This window comes from Agelaius phoeniceus, chromosome 22, assembly GCF_051311805.1.
Source record: "Agelaius phoeniceus isolate bAgePho1 chromosome 22, bAgePho1.hap1, whole genome shotgun sequence".
NCBI classification, from domain to species: Eukaryota; Metazoa; Chordata; class Aves; order Passeriformes; family Icteridae; genus Agelaius; species Agelaius phoeniceus.
Window position 1 is genome coordinate 4,627,086 of NC_135286.1, and position 24,415 is coordinate 4,651,500.

The 24,415-nt window shown below is 49.7% G+C and overlaps 2 protein-coding genes and 1 non-coding gene across 3 annotated transcripts; 1 reads left to right on the forward strand and 2 right to left on the reverse strand.

Moving 5' to 3' along the window:
- Window positions 1–7: 7 nt before the first annotated feature.
- Window positions 8–7,227, forward strand: SMPDL3B (sphingomyelin phosphodiesterase acid like 3B). The gene is made up of 7 exons (XM_054648192.2): window positions 8–535; window positions 1,906–2,003; window positions 2,786–2,929; window positions 3,463–3,635; window positions 3,768–3,948; window positions 4,523–4,656; window positions 5,665–7,227. Exons 1-7 carry the CDS (start codon window positions 168–170, stop codon window positions 6,046–6,048), a joined length of 1,482 nt encoding a protein of 493 aa, XP_054504167.2. The 5' UTR covers window positions 8–167; the 3' UTR covers window positions 6,049–7,227.
- Window positions 6,892–23,911, reverse strand: PPP1R8 (protein phosphatase 1 regulatory subunit 8). Its single transcript, XM_054648193.2, has 7 exons — window positions 23,765–23,911; window positions 16,258–16,318; window positions 13,483–13,636; window positions 12,675–12,895; window positions 11,721–11,865; window positions 11,278–11,342; window positions 6,892–9,467 (listed from the first exon to the last, which is right to left on the reverse strand). The coding sequence occupies exons 1-7, from the start codon at window positions 23,818–23,820 to the stop codon at window positions 9,114–9,116; spliced, it is 1,056 nt and encodes a 351-aa protein (XP_054504168.1). The 5' UTR covers window positions 23,821–23,911; the 3' UTR covers window positions 6,892–9,113.
- LOC129130205 (small Cajal body-specific RNA 1) lies at window positions 14,082–14,244 on the reverse strand. The gene has a single exon (XR_008535521.2).
- Window positions 23,912–24,415: the final 504 nt, after the last annotated feature.

Here is a 24,415-nt window from a genome sequence, read left to right on the forward strand (position 1 = left end):
GGCCGGGCCCAGGTGAGGTGGGTGGTGTCTGCCATGCAGCACAAGGGCCGCTTTGCCGGCCGGCAGCCAATCGCGTCCCTCCGCCTTCCAACTCTATCCTATAGGAGGAGGCCGCGGGGAAGCCGCCGTCGCCATTTTGAGAGCGGGCGCTGCCAGGCCTGGCATTCATGAGGGGGCGGGGTCCAGGGGCGGGGCCGAGCACAGGTGAGGGCCGAGCAGAGGTGAGGGCGGCTGTCTCAGCCATGCTGCCCCTGGGCCGGCTCGTGGTGTTGCTCTGGCTGTGCCTGCTGGCCGTGCCTCTGCCCGGTGCGAGCGGCGGCTCCGGGCGGTTCTGGCACCTCACGGACCTGCACTGGGACCCCGGGTACGAGGCGGCGGCGGCAGCGGGCCGGCCGTGCCCCTCGGGTGGCGGTCGGGCTGAGCCCGCCGGACCCTGGGGCAGCTACGTGTGCGATTCGCCCTGGACCCTGCTCCGCTCGGCCGCTCAGGCCATGCGGGACCGCCTGGCCGCGCCCGACTTCGTGCTCTGGACGGGGTAAGAGGGGCCGGACCCGCCTGAGGGACACCGGGGCTGGGCGGGACAAGGGCGATGCAGCCCGTACGGGCTCGTGGTCTGTGTGGCAGGGCTCTTTCCATGGGCTTTGGAAAGGAGAGGGCAGAATGTGCCTTGTAATGCAAAACGGGTTTGGACGAAAGCACAGCCCCAGCGAGGGCGCTTGACACTGGCAAGACGCTTGTGGAGTGAGGTGACAAAAGGATCACAGCTCACTGTCCATCCTCTGTGCCTTCTGTGTGACCCCACAGTGAGTCCGAGTACCTGGAATGCCCAGGGGAAGGAGCTGTGGCCTGTGTGTCCGTGCATCCAGCCCTGCCGGTCAGAGCAGTGGGAACAGAGCACTGTAAACCAGCTTGCAGCAGTTGTGGCTGTGATGAGGCACCTGGAGACTGGCTCAGGAAGGGCCAGTCCTGCTTTAGGAGTCAGAGAAGCCTCCCCAGTGGAGGATGTTCTCTCCTGGTGTGGTTTCCAGGGGTGTTCCCTGTACTACGGGAGGCCTCAATACTTACAGGTGGTAAAAGCTTTATTTTGCATAGTGATTGTGTATATGATCCTTCTTCTGATAGCGCAGCTCCAGCTTGCTGTAACCTCCAGTTCCAGTTTGCAGGGCTGTTGCCTGTCCCATGTTTTCATTTTCTGTCCCTGTAGATGCCTGTTCCTACTTAAATGCAGTTATTGGTGCTTGTGACCTTATGTTGAGTTTTTTTCCCTCAAGCAATTTTCCCCAGTCCTCTGACATGATTTTGAATGTTCTCCTTTCTCTCCTGTGGACAGCTCAGCATCATCTACAAATGCCATAAGCATGTTAATGCAAACACAGACATGATTGCTGCCTTAGAGGGGCATTTCCTTGTTTCATAGGTTCATAGCTGTGTAAACAGCTCTGCTTTGCTGTTGCAGATCAGATGCCCTCAGATTGCAAAGTGCTGACCCTTGCAGTGTTCCCAGGTGCCTGTGACACACCCCAAAGCAGGGTGCACAGGGGTTTTAAGGTGAAGTGAATCCTGGAATCAAAGAGTGTCCTGAGCCTGGAAGGGACCCACAAGGATCATGGATTACCAACTCCTGGCCCTGCACAGACACCCCAACAATCCCACCCTGTGCATCCCTGGGAGTGTTGTCTGAACACTCAGGTTTGGAGTGAATCTCATTTTCCCTGTGAGCAATTTCTTGAAACTCCCTCAGCGTCTTGGCCGGGCAACATAGCGCTGACTTCTGCACCCAAAAGCTTAAACTTTCTCTTCTAGCAGGCACAGAGAGGAGTTGGCAAATTTCTCTGCCTTGCTCAGTGCTGTAAGCACAGGCCCTGTTAGTCCCAGACAGTGACTGTGCTGCTTCTCTTTTTGTAGAGATGACACTCCCCATGTCCCCAATGAGCAGCTTGGAGAAGAAAAGGTTCTGCACATAATAGGAAATCTGACCTCTCTGATAAAAGAGACTTTTCCAGGTAGGATTTGAGGGGATGAGAAGGGGAAAGGGGCATAGAGACTCATGGGAAGGGTTAACCAGGATGGAGAAAGGGCAGAATTGGGACGGGGAAGGGCACAGAAGGGACTTGTTTGATGGCTTCAATTCTGCTGAGCCATACAGCATTGATGCACACTCATGTTTCTGTCAAAAAGAAAGGTTTCTGTCATTAGTGATGAAGGCAGAAAAGGCTGCAGGACACCCTCAGACAGAACCTGTGTCAGCAGGGGCGAAGGAGCCTTACTGCTGGTGACATCTCAGTCACTTGGCTGTGGGTGGCTTGTCCCAAGGGCGGCTCAGAGCCCTGTGGTGGCCCTGGGCAGAGGGGTGGCTGGCCTTGGCAAAGCTCTTCCCAAGGCTGGGAGTGCCTCAGGGAGCTCAGAGGGCCCCTGCAGCCCTGACCTCCCTCCTGTGTGCCTCTGCAGCCCTGACCTCCCTGCCCTGAGCCCCTGCAGCCCTGACCTCCCTGCCCTGAGCCTCTGCAGCCCTGACCTCCCTGCCCTGTGCCTCTGCAGCCCTGACCTCCCTGCCCTGTGCCTCCTTGGCCCTGACCTCCCTCCCCTGAGCCTGTGCAGCCCTGACCTCCCTCCCTGTGCCTCTGCAGCCCTGACCTCCCTGCCCTGAGCCTCTGCAGCCCTGACCTCCCTCCCCTGAGCCCCTGCAGCCCTGACCTCCCTGCCCTGTGCCTGTGCAGCCCTGAGCTCCCTGCCCTGAGCCTCTGCAGCCCTGACCTCCCCTGTGCCTCCTTGGCTCTGCCCCCAGGTACCAAGGTCTATGCAGCCATGGGCAATCATGACTTCCACCCCAAGAATCAGTTTCCTGGGAAGGAGCACAGGATCTACAACCAAACAGCAGAGCTGTGGCGGCCCTGGCTGAGTGATGCCTCCCTTCCTCTCTTCAGAGCAGGTCTGGCACGTGTTTAGAGCATGCTGGGGATGTGAGGAGGGGTAGGAGAATACCATGAACAATTTTCCTTGCTTCTATGCTCAGAGCAGCAGTATTCATAGAGGATTTGCAGAGGTAGGGTCCAATTTAATGCTGATTTCTGTCTTGGAGCTCTGCTTGCAAGAGAAGAAATTATTTTATACTTTAGTCTCTTCTCTCCATTGTCAAGTTACTGGAAAGAATGCAGAGTGGTGACCTGCAGAGGGAGGAAAAATATCTTTAAAGGTGGGAGCTGGTGCTGGGGCTCTCCAGAGCTGCCCAGCTCCTGGTGCTGCCCATTGCACCCATTCAGGTCTCCCCTCACTGGCAAGAGACACACAGGGAGGAGTCACTCCAAATGCACATCCAGAGTGCTCAGGGCACTGTCCCAGGCAGTGACCCTGCTGTGGCTGCTGCTAAGGAGAGCAGAGAGAGGTGGGAACAAAGGGATCTGGGATCACAGCCACCAGTGTGAGCAGATCTGCAGCTCCTCCTGTGTTGGTTTCATTTTTAAGGAGCTTTCTACAGTGAGAAGCTGCCTGGCCCAGGGATGAGGGGGCGGATGGTTGTCCTCAACACCAACCTCTACTATGACCAGAATGATGAGACAGCTGCTGAGGAGGATCCTGGGGGGCAGTTCCAGTGGCTGGAAGAAACCCTGACCAACGCCTCTAGAGCAGATGAAATGGTATTAAAGGACTGAGTCAACAACCTGGGCTGGAAGCTCTTCCTGCTCTGCTCCCTCTGGCTGCAGCTGCAGCTGGCTGGTGCTCCATGGCTGGTGTGGGCTCTGAGCTCAGGGCAGCTCTTGTTTCTGTAGGTTTACATTGTGGGCCACGTCCCCCCTGGCTTCTTTGAGAAGAAACGGGGCAAGGCCTGGTTCCGGAGGGGCTTCAACGAGCGCTACCTGGGGATTGTGCAGAGGCACCACGGGGTGATCGCTGCCCAGTTCTTTGGGCACCATCACACTGACAGCTTTCGTGTGTTCTACAGCCACACAGGTACCTGCTCTGCTCACCCAAGCGCCTGTGTGACAGCTCTGACAGCTCTCAGAAGCACTGTCCATGAGAGTTTGTAGTGCCTGTTGGCTGAAAGCAGCTAAGAAGCCAGGGAAAACATCTGACATGCTTTGGGCAACAAGAGGCAACAGTGTTCTCAGTCTGTAGCCTCTGCCCTCCTTCCTATTCACCTTCAGATATTGTTGTTTCCCCTCTATGCCTGTTTCCCCTTCTTGCCTGTTCTCTCTTGAGGGGTTTGGGCATTGCTGAGAGAGCAGTGCTGAATCTGTGTGTGTGTGTGGGGTGCTCTGGGTGAACACCTTTGCAGAGTGTGGTTCCCTGGCCACCCTCACTGCGAGTCTTTGGCAGCACTGGAGAGCCATTGCTGGCTGCAGCAGCCCTGTGCTCAGTCCCCAGTGTTGTTCCATGTGTTCATCTTTGTGTGTGGGGTGGTACAGGGAGCTGGGGACAAAGGTGCTGTGAGCAGTGCAATCTGCTCCAGGTGCTCACTGTGATGGGGACAGGGTGTGGGACAAGCCATGGTCTCCATCACAACTTGCTTTGCATTTCTGTGAAGGTGCTCCAATCAATGTCATGTTCCTGGCCCCTGGAGTGACTCCCTGGAAAACAACATTACCTGGAGTGAGCAATGGAGCCAACAACCCTGCCATTCGTGTGATTGACTATGATCAGGACACCCTGCAGGTCTTGGTAGGGGACCCCTGTGTGCACCACACTGCAGCTCCAGAACAACTTTAATTCCCCCTGTAGTCAGAAGAGGCTTTTCAGGATTTCTCAGTGCACAGAGGCTGAGTGGCTGTGTGGGAGAGGACTCTGACCCAGGATATTTCAGCCTTGTCTGGCACAAAGATTTAGTTGGAGCATCAGTGAGTCAAAGCATGGCCCTGGCAGCCAGTGCATCCTGCTGGGGTGAGTTTCCCCGGGCAGGTCAGACAGTTTTTGTGGTGTTGTTCATGTCCTTAGTGAGTTCCATTTGACACTTGCTTTGCTCCTCAGATAATATGGATCACAGAACTACTCTTTGAGTAATAACAGACTTGTCAGACCCCCTCCAAAACATTTAAACCATCTCAAAAATTATTTGTGTCCCTCTGAATTGAGGTGAATTGTAGGGGCAGCTTCTGTTTCCCATCTCTTGTTTGCCAAGAGGTGGAGGATGGGTGCTTATGCTCTCCTTTGTAGTGGATGAAGCTCTCTATAGTTCATGTTCTCTATAGTTGCTCTGTTTACATGTTTATAGCATGGAAGTGAATGCTAAGGTACACTGTGCAAGTCTGGGGAGTCAGTGAAGCAGAGAGAAAAAGGGCAAGAGAACAGCTGTGAAAAACTTGATTCTTCAGTTTGTTCACAGCTGAGAAGAGAACTGCTCATAACACTCGTGTAGCCCTTGCTTCTGCTGCTGGGCAGTGTTGATAGTAACTGACAGATGTCTGAACAGGCCAGGCTCAAAGCTTCTGATGTTTGGAGGTCCAAGTCAAGCAGAGCAAAGCCACCCTGTTTCTTTCAGCCCTTAGGGAACAGGCTCTGTTTGGAGTGGCTCTGTTTGGTCTCACCTGAGGTGTCCCCAGGTGCCCATCTGGGTTGGAAGCCCCATGGAGGGCAGCTGGGCCCTTGAGTGGGGGCCAGGCCTGACCCAGTGTCTCACCCAGGGCCAGTCTTGTCCTGATGTCTCCCCAGTTCTGTTTTTCTCTCCCTCAGGATATGGTGACTTATTACTTGAACCTTACTCGTGCCAACACGATGGCCTCAGCAGAGTTCCCAGACTGGGAGGAAGAGTACAGGCTGACAAAAGCCTTCCAGGTCCCTGATGGCTCTGCAGCCTCCATGCAGACAGTGCTGGAGAGGATCTCCAAGGACCCCCACTACTTGCAGCTGTACTATGAGTTTAACTCTGCCAGGTACGACCTGGAGCTGTGCCAGCAGGAATGCCGTGTGGATCACCTGTGTGCCATCAGGGAAATCGATTTTACAAAGTATGAGGAGTGTGTGAAAACCAACAGCTCTGCCTCTGCTGCCAGCAGTGTTTGGCTTTTGGTTTTCTGCATGGTCTTAGGATTTCTCCATCCTCAGCAAGTGCTGTGATGGCCAAGAGCAAGAGAAAAGGAGGGCAGGAGATCACATGACACTGCATGGGAATTGGTGATTTTGGCTTTGAGAACTTGCCTGGAACACAGGACAAAATTGCCAATGTTTACTAAAAGCCCTGTGATGCTGATTTGAAATTTTCTAGAGATGTGTGAAGAGCAATGTTTTTGAGAGCCCTATTGTGCCAAAGTGACTGCAGCAAGGAGTGGCTCCCTCTGCTAGGACTGCTGGGGCAGCCTCACAAATCAGATGAAGACCAGGCCTCCCTGTGGACATGAACTGGCAAGAGCAGGGAGCTGCCACGTGTTCCAGAGGTTGCTGCCAGCATTCCTTATTTTGGCACACACTTTTGCAAGTCTGCACAGCTGGTGACTGAGGAAGTGTTGCTGTGGTGGCTCTGTTCCACAGCAGCCTGTGGCTGGTGAGCACAGCGAGGTGGGCTGGGGTGACAGCCCAGGGCAGGCTGCAGATCACTGACAGGGGATGGTGCCTCACTCTGTCAGAGGAGCAGGCTGAGCAATGAGAGAGCAGAGCTGGGCTCTGGAGTACAACTTACAGAGAGGATTATGCCAGAACCAGATAAAACTCAACTTGGACAACAACACCAGCCACTGTTCAAAATCCACTGCCAAGTGTCACTTGTGTACCAAAGTGCAGCACGAGGAGCAGAGCAGGTCACAAGCAAAGGAGCTGGGGCAGCTTTAGGAGCTGCAGTCTGAGGCAGCCCAAGGCCAAGGCCTGCAGGGAAAAGGGCACTTTGCCATGGCAGGATCCTCCCCTGAGCCACAGCACCACAGGCAGGCTCAGCTGTACCACTGGAACGAACACACTACACTCTCCAACCTGGCAAAATCTGCATTTAATTTACAACATAGTAAAGGTTACAGGTAAAAAGCTCAACAGAAGTGTGAAAAGGCCTATTACATATTACACAAGTGTACAAATGTCTGTACAAAGCCCCTCGATGTTCCTGTCCCCTCGTGGCCAGCTGTGGCCCCTAAGCTCTGAAATAATAAGAGCTGGTTCAGAGTCTGAGAGGAGAAGAGCTTTAAAAACGAGCAGTGAAGTTTCCCTTGTCAAGAAAAATCTTGCAAAGAGCCACTTGCAAAAAAAATCCCCAAAACCCCCCAACCCACCTCTCTTCCCCCCAAAATAAAACAAAAAAAAGAAAAAGAAGGAAACCTGCTCAACTTTTGTTTGTCCTGACTAGTCTTACTCTAAAGAGTTGCCTTCAGAAAGCAACTGGCTGGGAAATGAAAATCTTAGACTAAAGAGGAAGATTCTGAGTTATTGTGGGAGCACTGGGAAGCAGAACAAATGCCCAACAGCTGAACCATCAATGGCAACTTAAACACAGAGCAGCACAGCTGGATCATGGAGCAGGTGCTGAATGCACACAGGGAACAGTCTGAGCTGGATGTGATGGTGTGGGAGGGAACAGAGCAGTCTCTAAAGCCATGGCTCTTGTGAGCTGGGCAGCTGCTCACAAAATAGAAGAGCAGAACTCACAGATTTTGGGGCATCTGTCTGAAATGGGACTGGTGCATCCAGCATCCCATCTCCCTGATCCATCACCATCCCATTTTCCTGGAGCACAGCACTAATCCAGCACCATCCCAGCTCCCTGGAGCACAGCACTGATCCAGCACCATCCCAGCTAAATGGAGCACAGCACTGATCCATCACCATCCTATCTCCCTGATCCAGCACCATCCCAGCTCCCTGATCCAGCACCATCCCATTTCCCTGGAGCACAGCACTGATCCAGCACCACCCCAGCTCCCTGGAGCACAGCCCTGTCCCAACAACCTGGCACCACCTCCCCAGACAGCTGCAGTCCTGCACACAGTGAACAGCCAGGTACATGCTCTCATTTCAGTGCACATTTCCTGGATCCCCCAAACAAACAGCACAGGAATGTGACTTGTAGCTGAACTGCATTAGAGTGTGTACAAAAATCCAGAATAAATGTAAGAATAATAAAGCTCTGGCCTTACCTTGCATAAAGTACAGCCACAATATGTATGAGTATGTGAATCATTTTCAAATATAAACCCAAGGAACTAAAGGGCTTGAGCAACAACCCAAGTCCACTGAGAATTCCTATTCTGGCTCTCAGCAGCACTCAATTCTCACCTGCAGCTCCCAGCAGCTAAAATATTAGTGTGTGGGGAACATGCCAGTCCTCCCAGCTTCTTGTCTTGATGAATCTCATATACTCTAAACTTAAAAGTTCCATTTGCAAATTAAAATGAAACTATTTAAGTTACAGGGGCCACCAAGTCTAAAAAACTCCACTCTGTTAACTTCACCCTGAGTTATCCAGGGGAGTCACCATGGCACAGTGCAGACAGTGCCTGATCCTGTTGGATTCCCTGTATCCATCCCACAGCCCCCATTCTGCAGCACTGGAACAGAGCTAAGGAACCCAGCTGCTTCCCTGCTGATCCATCTCAACTCATGGCTCATGGGATGATCTAGTGTTTTATGTGGAAATCAAAACAAGCTGTAGCCAAACTAAAAATAATAATAATAAAAAAGACAATAATGCCCCACATTGGTGGGGTTTTGAAAATATAAAAAATAAAAACTGACCTACATTCTGCAAGTTTTACAACTCCTTCCAATGGGATTTTGCAAGGCTTGGCCCCACAAACATTTCCTCTTGACAAAGCTGCCCTGCTGTGAGAATGTCCAGCAGGAGCAGTGTCAGCACAGCGAGCCCAGCACTGAAATACACGGACCTGCAGGGTCATGCCATAAGTGATAATGAAATTGTGTGACTGCCCCTTGGACTTGTGGATCCAAACTCAGCACAAAGAGCTCTGGGACTGTGTGGCTAAGAAAAGGCTTGTAGGGGTTTTGGTTCAAAAGGAGACGGGAGCTGTATTTTCTTTTTTTTTTATAACAGACATATAAAAACATTTGAAGACAGATCTTTAAAGGATATTTCACTCCTCCAATCTTGGTATTACATGTGTTAGGACACTGAAATTTTAAAAAGACGATACCAGACATGAAAAGTTTCTGGAGTTGTGACTCCTACCCTCCCTCAGCCCAGCTCAGATCAGCAGGGACGGGGTCGGCTTCTTGCCCGGCCAGGCCTCCTTGGCGTATTTCTTCTTCTTGGGTTCATTCACAGCTTCGGGGTTGAAGACAGCGGGGTTTGGAGCTGGGTTCATGTTCACTGTGGAGGGCACGACTGGAGTCAAGTCCACATCGGGGGCGAGGTTGGGGTAGGGCATGGGCAGCCCCCCGATGAGCGCGGTGCCGTGGACGCTGTGGGGCTGCGAGCCGGCCTCGCTGTGGGTGGGGGGCAGCCCCCCATAGAGGCCCCCGCTGTAGGGGAAGCTCTGCATGCGCCGCGACGCCGACTCGTCCGTGGGCAGCGCGGCCGCGTTCTCCAGGCGCTTCTTCTGCGGGCAGGAGGAGTCAGGGAGTTACTCACAGTGCATGGAACCAACAACCTGCCTCCACTGGCTGCCAAGACCGTTCTCTGGTGTGCTGGGGTTTCAGGGTTTACCTCAGAACCCCGGGTCCCTCCCCTGATAATTCCCTCCCAGCTGTGTCAGTCCCCTCTCCTTTCCCCTCCCAGCACTGTCTGGCACTCCGGGCATTCCAGAAGGGCCTCGAGTGATTGGCAGATCCAAAGGATGCCCTCTACCCCTGGGGGGCATTGGGCCATCCAGGTGTCCTTTGTCCCTTTGTCCCTCCCCTCCTGTCCCTGCTTGGTGCCTCCCTGCCCCTTCCCTGCCCCTCTCCCCGGGGTTAAAGGAGCAGCAGCCACGGGCTCAGGGAGTTCTGTTGGAGCTGGTGCTGCATTCAGAGGCCTGAGGGCCAGAATAAAGCTCTGGATCCAAACCCTCCATCAGAACCAACTCCTTTCCTTCACCATCCCCTTAAAGCTTCTCTGCCAGAGGGAAACCCCAGGAGCAGCCCCTGTTATGGGGGGAAGCTCCATCCCAGCATCACCAGAGCTCCTGCAGGCCTGGACTTGTCTGCAGTGCCAACTGCAGCACCCAGCCAGGCAAAAGTGTCTGTGGGGTGAAACACCACACACCCAGGCAGCCCAAAGTGTCTGTGGGGTGAAACACCACACACCCAGCCAGCCAAAAGTGTCTGTGGGGTGAAACACCACAGTGCTGCTGTTTGGTTCAGCAGCAAGGCCAGCCAAGCTCAGACACATCCAGTCTGCCTCTATTGGTAATATTCCAATAGTTTTCCCCAAGAGGCACCTAAATCTGCCACATACAAAGTGCCCACAGACCATGTCCCAGTCTTTGTCCTACAAGGTTTCCTCTGGGATCCCTTGAAAACCACAACAATAAACTCTTAAAGGTGCACAGTGCAGGCAGGGAGACAAAAGCTGACACTCAGGTGTAACTTAGATGAAGTGTGAGCACCTCTTCACCTCCTTTACACTCCTGCCAATCCTGAGCTCATCCTGAACAAAGACCAAGTGGGTCACAGAATGTCCTGGGCTGGACCAGACCCACAAAGCTCTCTGAGTCCAGCTCCTGGCCCTGCACATGACACCCCAAGTCCCACCCTGTGCCTGAGAGCATTGTAACACAAACATTCCCTCCCCTACAGAAAGAAACTGCAACTTTTAGATCACTTGGGTAATTTTGCTCCTGATCATTGGAATCTTCTCCTGCAGCCTGGGTTTATGGAACATTTTCCTTCTCTACATGATGTTATTTAGTCTATACCAGCAGCAAGTGAAATTGCTGTTACACAGTGGCTTAGCTGCTCTGAAGCTCTGCAGATCTTTCTTTTTCCTTGCATACTCCAATTAAATAGAACACTGGCAACACTCTCACCTTGGAGCAAAGCCTAAGCCTGCTTGTTCTAGTACACAAATGTATGAAACATCAGACAAAGTATTTAAATAAACAAACTCTCATTTTTCCCTTCTATTTTCCACATTTCCCACAGTTTTATCTGACTAATGCACTAGATTTCTAGAAAATGTTTCTTCATGGGAGGAAAAAAAATATCACCATTGATCCCATGTGTTATTAAAGAAAAAAGCCAAAGCTGGGTTGAAAGGGAAATGCTCAAATTTGCTAAAAAAGACAACTGTGAAACACAGACATCACTTCTGCCTAGCAATGAAACACCTCCCATGTGGGAGCACTCTTGTTTCTAAGATGCAATTCATAAATCATAAAGTGAGTTCATCAATGTAATGTGCTAATGAGAAAGTCAGGAATCACCCCATACCTTAACAGGGACCACTGCTGTCTGTACCATGTTCCTGAACCGCCCCACAGATGGGTCCACGTCCTCTGCAAAGAAAAACAGGGATGAGTGTGAGCACAACCTGTGAGCACAACCAGTGATGCCTTCTGTGAGCACAACCAGTGATGCCTTCAGTGAGCACAACCTGTGAGCACAACCAGAAATGCCTTAATGAGCACAACCTGTGAGCCCAACCAGAAATGCCTTAATAAGCACAACCTGTGATGCCTTCAGTGAGCACATGGGAAAAACAACCTCTGTGGGGTAATGTAGGAATGTGCCCCCTGTTGATGGAGTGACCAAATTATTCTTTGTCTCCTTAAAAAAGAAAAAAGCCCAGAAGTTTCTCTCCTCAATTTAGTAAAAAGACACCTCATAGGACCTAAGAGACTTCACCTCAAGCCTAACAATAGCAAGCTCCTTACCTGGATTGATGATCTCATCATCATCACTGAACGTCACTCTGGAGTTCTTCCGCTTTCGCTTTGGCCTCTGGATGTCCAAGTTCCCCTCCTCAATGGTCAGTGTGGAGATCCTTTTGTTGTGGGCTGTATTAAATTCTGTCAGATTCTGCAGAAAATTTACAAACAAATGAAGTCTGACTTCAATCACATGACTGTGCACACCACAAGACCAGAGGACATTGTTTAGTTTCAACTTCAGTGTTAGATTTATGGACCTGATGATCTTAAAAGTCTTTTCCAACCTAAATGATCCCATGACTAAGCAAACAAGCAGGGAATGCTGTCCTTGCTGGAAATGCCATCAAGGCAGTGTGCCATCATACTTGTGGTGTTTGTGAGGGTCCCCAGGGTGAGGTGAGAGGTGAGAATCTGACTCCAAGTTCTCAGAAGGCTGATTTATTATTATATTATATTATATTATATTATATTATATTATATTATATTATATTATATTATATTATCATACTATATTATATTATATTACATTACATTATATTATATCATACTATATTATATTACATTACATTATATTATATCATACTATATTATATTACATTACATTATATTATATTATATCATGTCATACTATACTATATTATATTATATTATACTATATCATATCATATCATATCATACTATACTATATTATATTATATTATGCTATACTGAAACGATACTTAAGAAAAAGATACATCAGAAGGCTTGACAAGAATGAATAATAAAAACTCATGACTTGTCAGAGCCTCAACACAGCTGGACCATGATTAGCCATTAAATTAAACCAATTCACATGCAGGATAAACAATCTCCAAATCACATTTCAAAGCAGCAAACCAGGGAGAAGCTGAAGCTTCCCAAGTGAAGAAATCCCAGCAAAGGGATTTTTCAGAAAACATCACAGTGACTTATACTCACATCCAGCTCTGTCTCCTCCTCTGGCAGCCCCAGCAGACCCTTGAGCTCCTCATCCTCACCACCCATCTTCTCATCCCCCTTCACTGCCGAGGGCAGCGTCTGGGGCTTCTCCCGCAGGGTGTAGGCGCGCGTGGAGGCGCCGAAGGAAACCGTGGAGTCGATGGGGATCTGCTGGGGCTTGTGAGCTTCCAAACGGATGTGGCCCAAGAATGTGCCATGTGCTGAGGACATCAAAATGCAAAACAGGCTGTTCAGCTTGGGATCATGGTATTCCAGTTCAAGACTGAGAATCTCAGACATTGTTCCAAGGTACAAGGCACTGAGGTACTGCTGAAAGCATCAGCTATGGGGATCACCATCTCACAAACTGCTGTAACACACACCAGAAGTCCTCAGAAAATCACTGGAAATAAACTACAAACACCTTTTACTTTCTGTATTCCTGCAGGTCCCAATGAACTGTCTGGACAGTGCAAAAAAGCACCTGACAGGTTTTAGAGCTTGGGAAATCACCCTCAGAAGACAAGGATTCACTAAAATTGTGATTTGTGTAAAATTGCGACTTTCCTCATCTCCTTTGGCCTCTTACAAGTTAGAAATGTTTGAAACACCCACTGAGGCAGCTGTAGGCTGACTGGAGCAAACACTCCTTTGCCCTAACCCTTGTCTTTCCCTACGATGCAAATTCAAATTATATCCATTTGCCCTCAGTGCAGACAACAATGGAAAGGGAAAAAGTGTCTCAGATTCAGAATGTTTAAGCACTGAAGTACAGCTCTTCTGTCTGGTTAAATGCCACACTACTTACTGCTGTTCAGATCTATGAGGAAAACCCTCTTGAGATGTTTGTGATAGACCAAGGCAGCATGGACCCGAGAGCAAGACTGGTGGTCAATGGTAAAATCACACAGATCAGGATTTCTCCCAAAGAGATAGTATTTCTTCTCATCAATGATGAGTTTCTGAGGTAGAATATCAAACAGAGAAGCATATTAGATTCCTAGAATCTTTTGGAACTTCCTGAAAAAAATTCAAGAATATGAATAAACAGAGCAAATTCAAGACAAAGCATCAACAGCTTATCAATATTTCAGTTTAGTCTGGCACTGTTAAAATACATAAACTCAAGTCTGCTCCACAAACACTGATCAGCTCTGCAAGCAGTTACCTCACAATTTCAATTACCATAAAAACTGATCAAACCATTTCTCATTCTTGCCCACAACTGAAACCAAAGGATCCTGTAAGTTTTCATTTACACCCGTTACACACAAACAATAGTGCCCTGACTGGGGAACACCAACAAGAGATTTTGCAAAGACACAAATTCCTGGAAGTTACTGCAACAAATCATCAACAGAGAAGACAACTGTACTGCCTTTAATTCAAGACAACGTTTCTAAAATGTTCTGTGCCTCTGAGCTATAACCCAGTGTCTTTCTTCACACACTGAGCTTAAACACTACATGGCTTGTTTTGCTGTTGCACTTTGCAGACCCAGCAATCACAGGGTGCCCTCAGGCCTCTGCAGAGGCTGGGACACTGATGGCTCGGTGAGTATCAAGTGCTCAACAACGCCCAGGATTAACAATGCTCCTCCTTGGTTACTGCTGCCCACCAGAAAAGACAGAAGTGAAAAACTCTCTGCCACCTGTATTGAACAGGGAAACACAAGGATCACATCCAAGTGCTGTTTGGCTACAGGATCTTGCAAGAATATTTCAATTAGTGGCAGTGGTACCTACCAGCAGCAGTTTTTCCTTTTAGACAGAAAAGAGAAGGAGTTGAGGAAAATATGTGAGGGAAACAACGTGGAAACAGCAAGGGCAGTGGAGAAGGAGGGGAGGAGGTGCTCCAGGTGCTGGAGCTGAGATTCCTCTGCAGGCTGTGGTGAGACCATGGTGAAACAGCTGTGCCTGCAATCCATGAATCCATGGGGGATGCAGAGATCCACCCACAGCCCCTGGGGATCCATGGGGGATGCAGAGATCCACCCACAGCCTGTAGGGATCCATGGGGGATGCAGAGATCCACCCACAGCCTGTAGGGATCCATGGGGATGCAGAGATCCACCCACAGCCTGTAGGGATCCACAGGGGATGCAGAGATCCACCCACAGCCCTGGGGATCCATGGGGGATGCAGAATCCACCCACAGCCTGTAGGGATCCATGGGGGATGCAGAGATCCACCCACAGCCCCTGGGGATCCACAGGGGATGCAGAGATCCACCCACAGCCTGTAGGGATCCATGGGGATGCAGAGATCCACCCACAGCCTGTAGGGATCTATGGGGGATGCAGAGATCCACCCACAGGGAATGGGGATCCATGGGGATGCAGAGATCCACCCACAGCCCCTGGGGATCCATGGGGATGCAGAGATCCACCCACAGGGAATGGGGATCCATGGGGGATGCAGAGATCCACCCACAGCCCCTGGGGATCCACCCACAGCCCTGGGGATCCACCCCCAGCCCATGGGAAAGGGCTCACACTGGAGCAGGTGATGCCAGGGAAAGCTGTGATCCATGCAGACCCAAATGGACAGGGAAGGCCTTTTGCTTCCAAAGTAGAGCAGCCCAGCCCTAAAAGCCTGCACCCCATGGATGAGTGACCCTCAGCACAGCAGTTTTGGGAAGAGTTTTTGCCCCTGGGAGGGATCCCATGGCACAGCAAAGAAAAGACTCCTCTCCCTGAGCAAAGAGAAGAGCCCAAGTGATGAACTGACCAAAACCCTCACAGCTGAGGGAAAAAAAAGGTGTTTTAAAGGCTTGTTTTACTTCTTGTGTCCTCCTCTGACTCTGTTAATAATACATTTACTTTATACCTTTAAATTTGAATCTGTTTTGCCTTTAGAGTGGTTTTTTTTCTCCCAATCCTTATCTCAACTCATGAGTCCTTCATTAATTTTTTCCCCTCTCCTCTGTCCAACTGTAGCAGGATAAATGAATGACTTCTGTGGGTGCCTGGCATTTGTATCAAACCACTACACCCAGACCCATTTCTGTTTCAGTCAGCTTCAAGTTAGGAGTCTCTCCACACTGAAATACATTCACTGGTTTGGGTTCTCTCTGTCAACAATGGGAAAGAGACTTTTCTTTATTTATTACTTTCAGTGTGATGCAAGATAAAATATGAAACACAGAATGAGGTGGTGCTGTAATAAAAATAACTTGCTGTATCTGTGCTGATCACAACACTGCTCACAGATCCTGAATGTGGGAGGAAAAATCAAATCAAACTGTATTTCATGCTGTAGGACAGAGCAGCACTCTTGCAAAATACAGGATGCCTGCTTAATCTGACTGTAATGCAAAATAAAGAAATAAACTGACCAGACAGGTTTGTCAAACAAGCAGCACAAAGGGAAGAGGTTTAACTGATGGGAGCCCTGCATGGCACAAGGCTGCCTTGCACAGGCAAGGGAAAAGTCACTTCATTCATTGTTTTAGAGAAAAAAAACAAACTGATTTGAAGATAATGAATACATGAGAGAAAGGAAATATTTATGAATAAGTGTGGAAAATGATGGGGAATGTTCTGCTGCTGATACACCAAATCCATCAAACCCTAATTCCATACCTCAATGAGTTTGTCTCCTTTGACTACATCCAGATGTAAGCCAGGTGGTGGTTTCCCTGCCCTGGAAAATAAAGAAAGGAAAAATATAGTATCAAAACATTTAATAAAAATGTTATTAGAGCTGCTTGAGTTACAGACCAAACCTGCACAAATGTAAGCAGAAGTATTTTGGGGAAAAGATGAAAATCCCATCATTTTCTTTTCCTCCCTGCAGATTCCTTCTGCCAACACATAACCCAAGAATTCTTTATGGTAAGAGTGTAGGGAACAGGACATGAAGTATCTCCAGCTTTAGGTGAAAACCATCTGATTTACACAATAAACAGAGCAAATCCTGAGAGCAAACAGTGTGAGACCAACAACCAGAGATGGGGGCAGGCTGAAGAGCTCTGTTTCCTCATGTCACCCTCAAAATGGCAATCTCTACCCCTGGCTGCTGAGAGAAACAGAAACTTGTGCCACCTTTCTCCTCTAGGACAGTGATGGCAAAATATTTGCATATATTTGTGGGCTCTGCACACACCTGTAGCATTATAAACACTGGGCAATAGGCAGAGCCCCTCCATTCACCTGTGAGCACAACACAGGGAGCACAGGACAGGCTGCAGCCCTAGAGGGACCCCTGCCCTCTGTGCACAGTGCACACCAAGGGCAGCCCCCTGCTCCTGCTCAGCTCCTGGAGCAGATCCACCTGCCTGCAGCAGCATTCCCACCTGGGCAGGGCAGCACAGAGCCCTGAGGGACTCAGCAGATCACAGCAAGGGGTGAACTCATGGGGGCAGCAGGAACATATTGGGCACCTACAGTGCTCCAAGCCAGGATGCTGCTGGGGCACCTGCAGCACACAGGATCCCTCAGCTCTTGGCACCAAAGGATCTTTTCCTGCTCAGATATCTCAGCATGTGCATCTCTAGGACCCCCTCACAGGTAACATCTCTGCTGCTGGAGCAGCTTCCCAGGCAGCAGCAGTGACCCAGTTCTTGGCTGCACTGCTGCCCTGCTGAGGAACTCTGCAGAGATCATGTTCCCATTCTGCTCAGGGCAGGGAGCCCAGGGAACAGTGACAATGGCAGGGATGCTCTCAGGGTGGCTGGAGAAGAAAGAAAGGTCACTGGTAGCTGCAGTTGTTTGAAGGGGTTAAATACAGATGTTCACATTTCTGAGGTGTGCCTTACATTTATTGGTTTTTCTGTGTTGCAAGGTCAGCTCCCCTCAATAATTTCATGTAAGAACACAGCCTCCTGTTATTTCTACTTCATTTCTCTCCTAGACATTTTCCTTTCTTGTTTCCAATCCATTACACCAGCCTGCCCAGATCTCTCTGGCCCTTTCTGAATTGGGACTTTCACAAGTTTTCTTGTCAGGCCCTTCTCAAAGGCTGTGGATATACCACCCTAACAAGGACATGGTTAATGGTGACTCCTATTGTTTTGGATGAACAAACAGCAGCAGCCAAAGCAGAGGATGCTAAACTTCAGCACAAGTGGTGACTTCAGCAGTGAAATGGGATTATGGTGGTGTGGGGACAGGCCAGCAAGCAGAAATGCTCCCAGAGGTGGGACACAGTCTGTGTGATGAGCTGCAGTCCCCCAGCACAGCCAGGGAAGCTCCTCCCTGGTACTGCTCAAGCAAGTTCCAGCCAGGCTCCCCCTGAGCACTGCTGTGTGCTCCTGTGCTCCCTGCAGATCTCAGTGCTCAGCTTTCACTGGAGCACACACAGGCTCCTTTCATGGATTCCTGTCCACTCAGTGCTCCCTCTTTCTGCCTCTGAGCACTTGTTTTCCCCCCTTCCTCTGAAATTGCCAAGTTCTGGTTACTCTGCAACCCAACTTTTGGTAATTTTCACACACCAGCCTTACTCTGATCAAACAACAGCTACTTCCCCAATTTCCTTTTCTTTCCAAATAGATAAACCTTTCAACAAATTCATTCTACAAATCTACTTCTTACTCAGTCTGGCCTCTGCTTTCCCTTTCCCTGATCTGTTCCTGGATACTCAGTGGTCAGCCTGTCCTAACACATTTCAGCAACTTCCTCCCTGAAGCACTCAGGTCACAGGAGAGCCCCAGGAGCTCCAGCACAGCTGAATCCTCTCTGATGCTCATGTTCTGCTACATTCCAGCTCTGCTTTTTCATTGCCCCCTCTACTTTTAGTTTCATCCTTGCTCTTATTTTTACTTTGCCTCTACCCTCAACTTTATTTTCAACAGATAAGCCAAGCTCAGCAGTATTGCAAGGCAGTGCCTTCAGCTGTGAATTAAAGTGCTAGAAAAATCTACCTATTCTCTGGCTTCTTTTGGACTGTAGAGAATCCTTTGTAGGCAGTATTTCCCCCATCTACCTATTCCTGCCAAACACTGAACACAGGAAGGTTGTAAATACTGATTATGATACCATGAAAACAAATTCACAGAAGTAATTTCTGATAGAAAACTCCTTTGGAACATTTTAAGTCAATGTCACAGTTCAGGCTGCCCAAGTTAGATACCTGAAAAGCCTTTTAATGAAAAGAAGTAGAAAGATTGCTCAGTTTTACATTAAAAACTGATTGGCTCCAGAGCCACCAAAGATCAGAAGTAATGCCTGGATTTGGAAGTATCAGTCACCCTTCACAGGTTCTGCCCCATCAAATCTCACATCTCATAAACCAAGGAGTAGAACATGAAAGGAAATCTCTTGCACAAATGCCCTGGAAGAAAGTTTGTTAGAAAGCTGGACTTATGCTGGGACAGGAGAGCAGTTTTTTCCCATTTTATGTCCAATGTTAAAAAAGTCCTTTTCCATTAAACAAATTCCACCATGTGCTAAAATATCCACTAAACTGATTTTCCTGCTCTGAAGGATGAAGAATTACTTGAGGTCAGCAGATTGTCCTCTCTGCAGAACACAAAGAGCCCTTAGCACTGCCCAAGGCCAGCGCTCTGCTATCACAACTTGGCTCCAGCACAAGTGCTTGTGTTTGAAAATGAGAAAAAAGCAATTTCTTCTGTACCTTGCAGATGGTGCATCACAGTCCCCAGTGCCTCCCCAAGGCAGCATCCTGCATGTGACCTGCAAATAACACCTGCAAATGCACTGACTGTGGTGGGCACTAGCTGAGTGAGTTTGACTGAGACCCAGCATGCCCTGAGTGCCTCCTGAATCCTGAAATCCTGGGAGGGAGCTCCAGGATTCAGGAGAATGGACAGGGAATGAACAGAACTGACTGGCAAGGAGAACAGGAGCATTCCCAGCCTGGGATTTGCCACACGTGGATTTGTTGGCTTACAGAAGACATCAACTGCTTACAATGATCAGCAGTTAAATATTCACAAGGGACACCACTGAACAAACCAGGTTCCAGCACAGGTTTTTAAAAGATTTAAATACCTACAAGCAAAGAAATCTTTCTTCTGTACTAGAAACAGAAAATTGTGTTTCTTTGCTTTCTCCACCTCATGCTCCAAAGGCCAGGCCCTGTCTCTGTAACAAAGATAAAGCATTTTGGAAAAGAAGGACAAGGCCATTTACACTTTGGAATGTGCCAAGTAAGAGAATTGAGGTTTTACAAATCAGGATCTCTTCCACAGTGCAGATTCAATGCTGACAGGCCAGCAGGGTTCTAATGTCTATATCCAGCTGAAACTCAGCAGCCTGACTGATGTAAATCACTACAAGAAATTTGGAATTGTTGCTATTAAGGACATAGACAGGACAGCCATAATTCTATTGTGTTAGTTTAAAATTAGGTCAATTATTTGGGTTCCTAAATGTGACTCAGAACCTAAATTTAGCCACTTCCTAAAAATCTTGGCCTCTGTGACTCATGTACACACCTTCATGTCCAATTCAAGGACAGGGTGGAATGTGCAGAACTCTGGAGCTCACATTCTCCAGAAATCTGTGTAAAAGCATCACCAGGAATAGCCAGTTCTTGGCCAAAGAAACTGAAGAGAAACAATTTCTGTCTTCAAACAAACAATTTCTTATGTATGTCCATTCCAGGACAAACCTGACATCCCCACTACTGAGGTGTCAAAGAGAATAAAGAAAGAGTCACAATTCCAAATACAAGTTACACTAGGACAAAAGGACAGGCAGGCAGTATCCACTAAACATCTGATCCCTTCAAAACCATACACCACATAACCTGTACCTCAGAGAAACCACTTTTACCACCTAAAGCCAGCTCAGAGGGTTTGCAGAAGTCTTAATCAAACTAAGATGTCTAATTGTTATCTAAAGACATTTTCTGATCTCATGGAATGGGTAAATATTAACTACAGGAAGTATTGGCACCCTCTTTGTGCCAGCTGTACATGCACAGCCCAAATCTTGGCTGACATGTACAGAGGAGTTACAGCACATATAGAAACATGTTCTGGCATCAGCAAGGTGGCAACCATTGGTTTTATCTGTCTTAAGTTTAGCTGCTGGAAACACAAGGAAAGAAAGAATAAATATTGAATGGATTATGAAGAAGCAACCTAGAACAGCACAAAAACTAAATCAGAGCCACAACTTAAACCAGATGAAAACTGGGAATTTCAGTGCAGAAGTCTTTTCTGGAAATGGGGTACTCAGATACTATCCAAATTATGGAAGAAGAGGTAAAATGATAGAGGCAAACCTCAAAAGCATGGGCAAGGAAAAAAGCTACTCCTTTTGATTATATCTAAGATGTATTTCTCATATGATTGGTGCCCACAGGCCCCAGCCAGCTTTCCTTAGAAGCAGGAACATAAATAGGTAAAGACTTTGATTTTAATAGAGGTTGAGGAGATTGAAGATAATTCACTACAGAAGAATCTGGTTCTGACTGTGAAAACTCTCTGCAACTCCATGCTCTTGGTCACCCAAAGCTCTGGGATGAAGCCCTCCCATGCTGCCTGCACAGGAGACTTTTTGGGGCTCGTGTAAGACCAGGCTTCCTGCAGGGTATCTTTACATCCTCTTAAACCAGAACTTTGAATAACAGCACTATGGCTCCAATCCTGCTCCTGCAAACCACCTCCAGTCTGGAGAATCCTACCTGGGAAAGGCCCAGACTGGTTCCACATCACACCTGGGCACTCTTTGCCTGGCTCTGAAAGGAACAAATACTTTCAAACCATGAGCTGGAAGATCAGCAGATGTCAGCAGAAGGCATCCAGAGCTTTAGCATGAAATAGACTCTACAGAAAAATAACCAGGAATAAATAAATGCACCTGGCAGGAGAGCTCCTCACTTCCAGCATGGTTATCAGCAGCCAGCATCAGCCAACACTTCCCATTTTGGCTTCACTGCTCAGAACACAAACACTGTGACTGGAAGCTCTCCAGGCTGCCTTCCTGCTGGCTCACTTTTTTATTTTTCCTTTTTTTGGGTTTCAAAAGCAGCATTAAGGAAAAACACAAAGCTTTCACTGGTTTTAGCTGCCAAGTCTGCATGTGCCAATTGGAAAAAATCAAATTGTGTCAGGCACTCCTTTACTTCACAGCTACAAACACACAAAAAATGGTCCCTAAAACCATTACAATGTGCAAACATACAACAGAGTCCAAGAGAAAATAAAAAGTTTCCTTACAATGTACAAGGAAAGAGTCCAGACAGGAACTTTGCTGTAAGCAAGAACTATTTTGGAATATGATTGTAAAAGGACATTCAGCTTGCAATAAGTGAATTACAAAAAGTCTTTAAAATGTGAGAAGAGAACAGGACCTGGTACCCAAACATGACCCCCTGGCCCCTGGGACTGGATCATCTCCCAGATCCCACCTCACTTCTCATCCAGCACAACAGAACCAAGCCAGGGCAGGGACACAGGGAAACTCCCTCTGTCAGACCCTGCTAAGGCACAAACCAGGTACCTGAAGAGGCCCTCACAGTTAGAGGTGTTACAGTTCTCTCCTCCAGATGGGATTTCTTTTGGAATTCTTCTGCAATACCATGCAAGCCACTGAGACTGAGCATTTTACAAGCTGTGTTTCCCCAGCTCCTCCATCTACAGCTTTCAAAGGTGCAAGTCATTCCAATTTACATGGAATATAAAGCATATTGTGGTCACTGTTGTACAAAAACACTAGGGGGAAAAAAACGGATGGTACTTCAAATTTCAAGCTGAATATACAGAATAATCTTTGGCTTTATCAGGTTTATTGTGTCATCACCTCATGGAACACCATCCTGTCTCATGTAGATGTTTATTATTGTGCATGTTCAGCACAAATAAGACCCTAAAATACACGAGGAATTCTCTTCCATGAGAAGGTGAAATGGCTTTACCAACTACAGCAGGCACTTAAAAACCAGCTCTAAATTACAACACATGAGCACTGTCACAAAGTGTCTACAACACAGCTGGGTGAGCAGGGACAGCCTGGGCTGGGCCACACAGCTCCAGCTCTCAGGTGCTTGTGTGATTTAAAATACCACAGTGCTCATCCCAGTGCTCTGGTACCCATCCTGGTACCCATCCTGGTAACCATCCTGGTACCCATCCCAGTGCCCAGGTACCCATTCCAGTGCTCCTGTACCTATCCTGGTACCCATCCCAGTGCTTTGGTACCCATCCTGGTACCCATCCCAGTGCCCAGGTACCCATCCCAGTGCTCAGGTACCCATCCTGGTACCCATTCCAGTGCTCCTGTACCTATCCTGGTACCCATCCCAGTGCTCTGGTACCCATCCTGGTACCCATCCCAGTGCCCAGGTACCCATCCCAGTGCCCATTCCAGTGCTCCTGTACCTATCCTGGTACTCATCCTGGTACCCATCCCATCCCAGTGCCCATTCCAGTGCTCCTGTACCTATCCTGGTACTCATCCCAGTGCTCTGGTACCCATCCTGGTACCCATCCCATCCCAGTGCCCCTATACCCATCCTGGTACCCATCCCAGTGCTCCTGTACCCATCCCAGTGCTGCTGTACCCATCCCATCCCTGTACCCATCCCAGTGCTCCTGTACCCATCCCAGTGCTGCTGTACCCATCCCATCCCATCCCATCCCATCGCTCCTGTACCCATCCCAGTGCTGCTGTACCCATCCCATCCCTGTACCCATCCCAGTGCTCCCGCACCCAAAGAAGGCAGGAGAGCCAAGATCTCTTCAGCGATGATCCAAACACAGAACAAACGAACAAGGGCACCCCGATGCCAGGCTCTGCTCCCGGCATTTTCAGGGCTCCCTTCCACCGCGGGCTCTGCCACCTCTAACCCAGCCCAGGGATGGTCGCGATGCTGTTTCTGCAGCACTCAGCCCTGACTTCTGAACTCAGGCTAATAAAAACCCCAGCCTATTTCAAGCTGACAGATTTCCCGTACCGGTCACACGCCCTGAGCAGGATATTTAATTCCTACCACAGCACGGATTCTGTTTGAGCTCTGAGGAAAAGCTCGGCACCCCAGGGAGGCCCCGGGCCCCCCGCGGCGCTGTCGATGGCGGCACCCTCGGGCCGCGCCCGGAGCCCGCCGGGCCGGGCAGCGCTGTGCGGGCCCGGGGGGCGCAGCCCCGCGCCCCTCCCGCCCCCGGGCCGCGCGGCCGCTCACCAGCTCGGGCACTCGAACAGGGACCCGCCGCCCGCCGGGGCCGCGCTCGCCGCCATCTTGGCTCTGCCCCATTCAGCCGCCGCGGGGCACCATGGGAGCGCGGAGCGACGCGCGCCGATCCCGGCCTGCCCCGCGCGCCGCCGGAGGGGCGGGGTCTGGGCGGGGCGTAAATGTACCACGCCCCTCTGGGGCGGGGCCAACCCCCTCACGGCACCGGACCGGCGCGGGAGCTGCGGCAGCGCCGGTACCGACCCTGGAGCGCGGGGACAGCGCCGGTACCGACCCTGGAACGCGGGGACAGCGCCGGTACCGACCCTGGAACACGGGTACTGACCCTCGTTCTCGGGGACAGACCCGGTACCGACACTAGAACGCGGGGACAGACCGGGTACTGACCCTGGGACAGCGCCGGTACCGACCCTGGGACGCGGGGACAGACCGGGTACTGACCCTAGAAGGCGGGGACAGCCCCGGTACCGACCCTGGGACGCGGGGACAGAGCCGGTACTGCCTCTGGAACGCAGGGACAGCCCCGGTACCGACCCTGGGACGCAGGAACAGCCCCGGAACCAACCCTGGGGCGCGGGGACAGCGCCGATACCGAGTACCGCGGGGACAGCGCCTCTGTCCGAGCAGAGCCCCTTGGTTTCA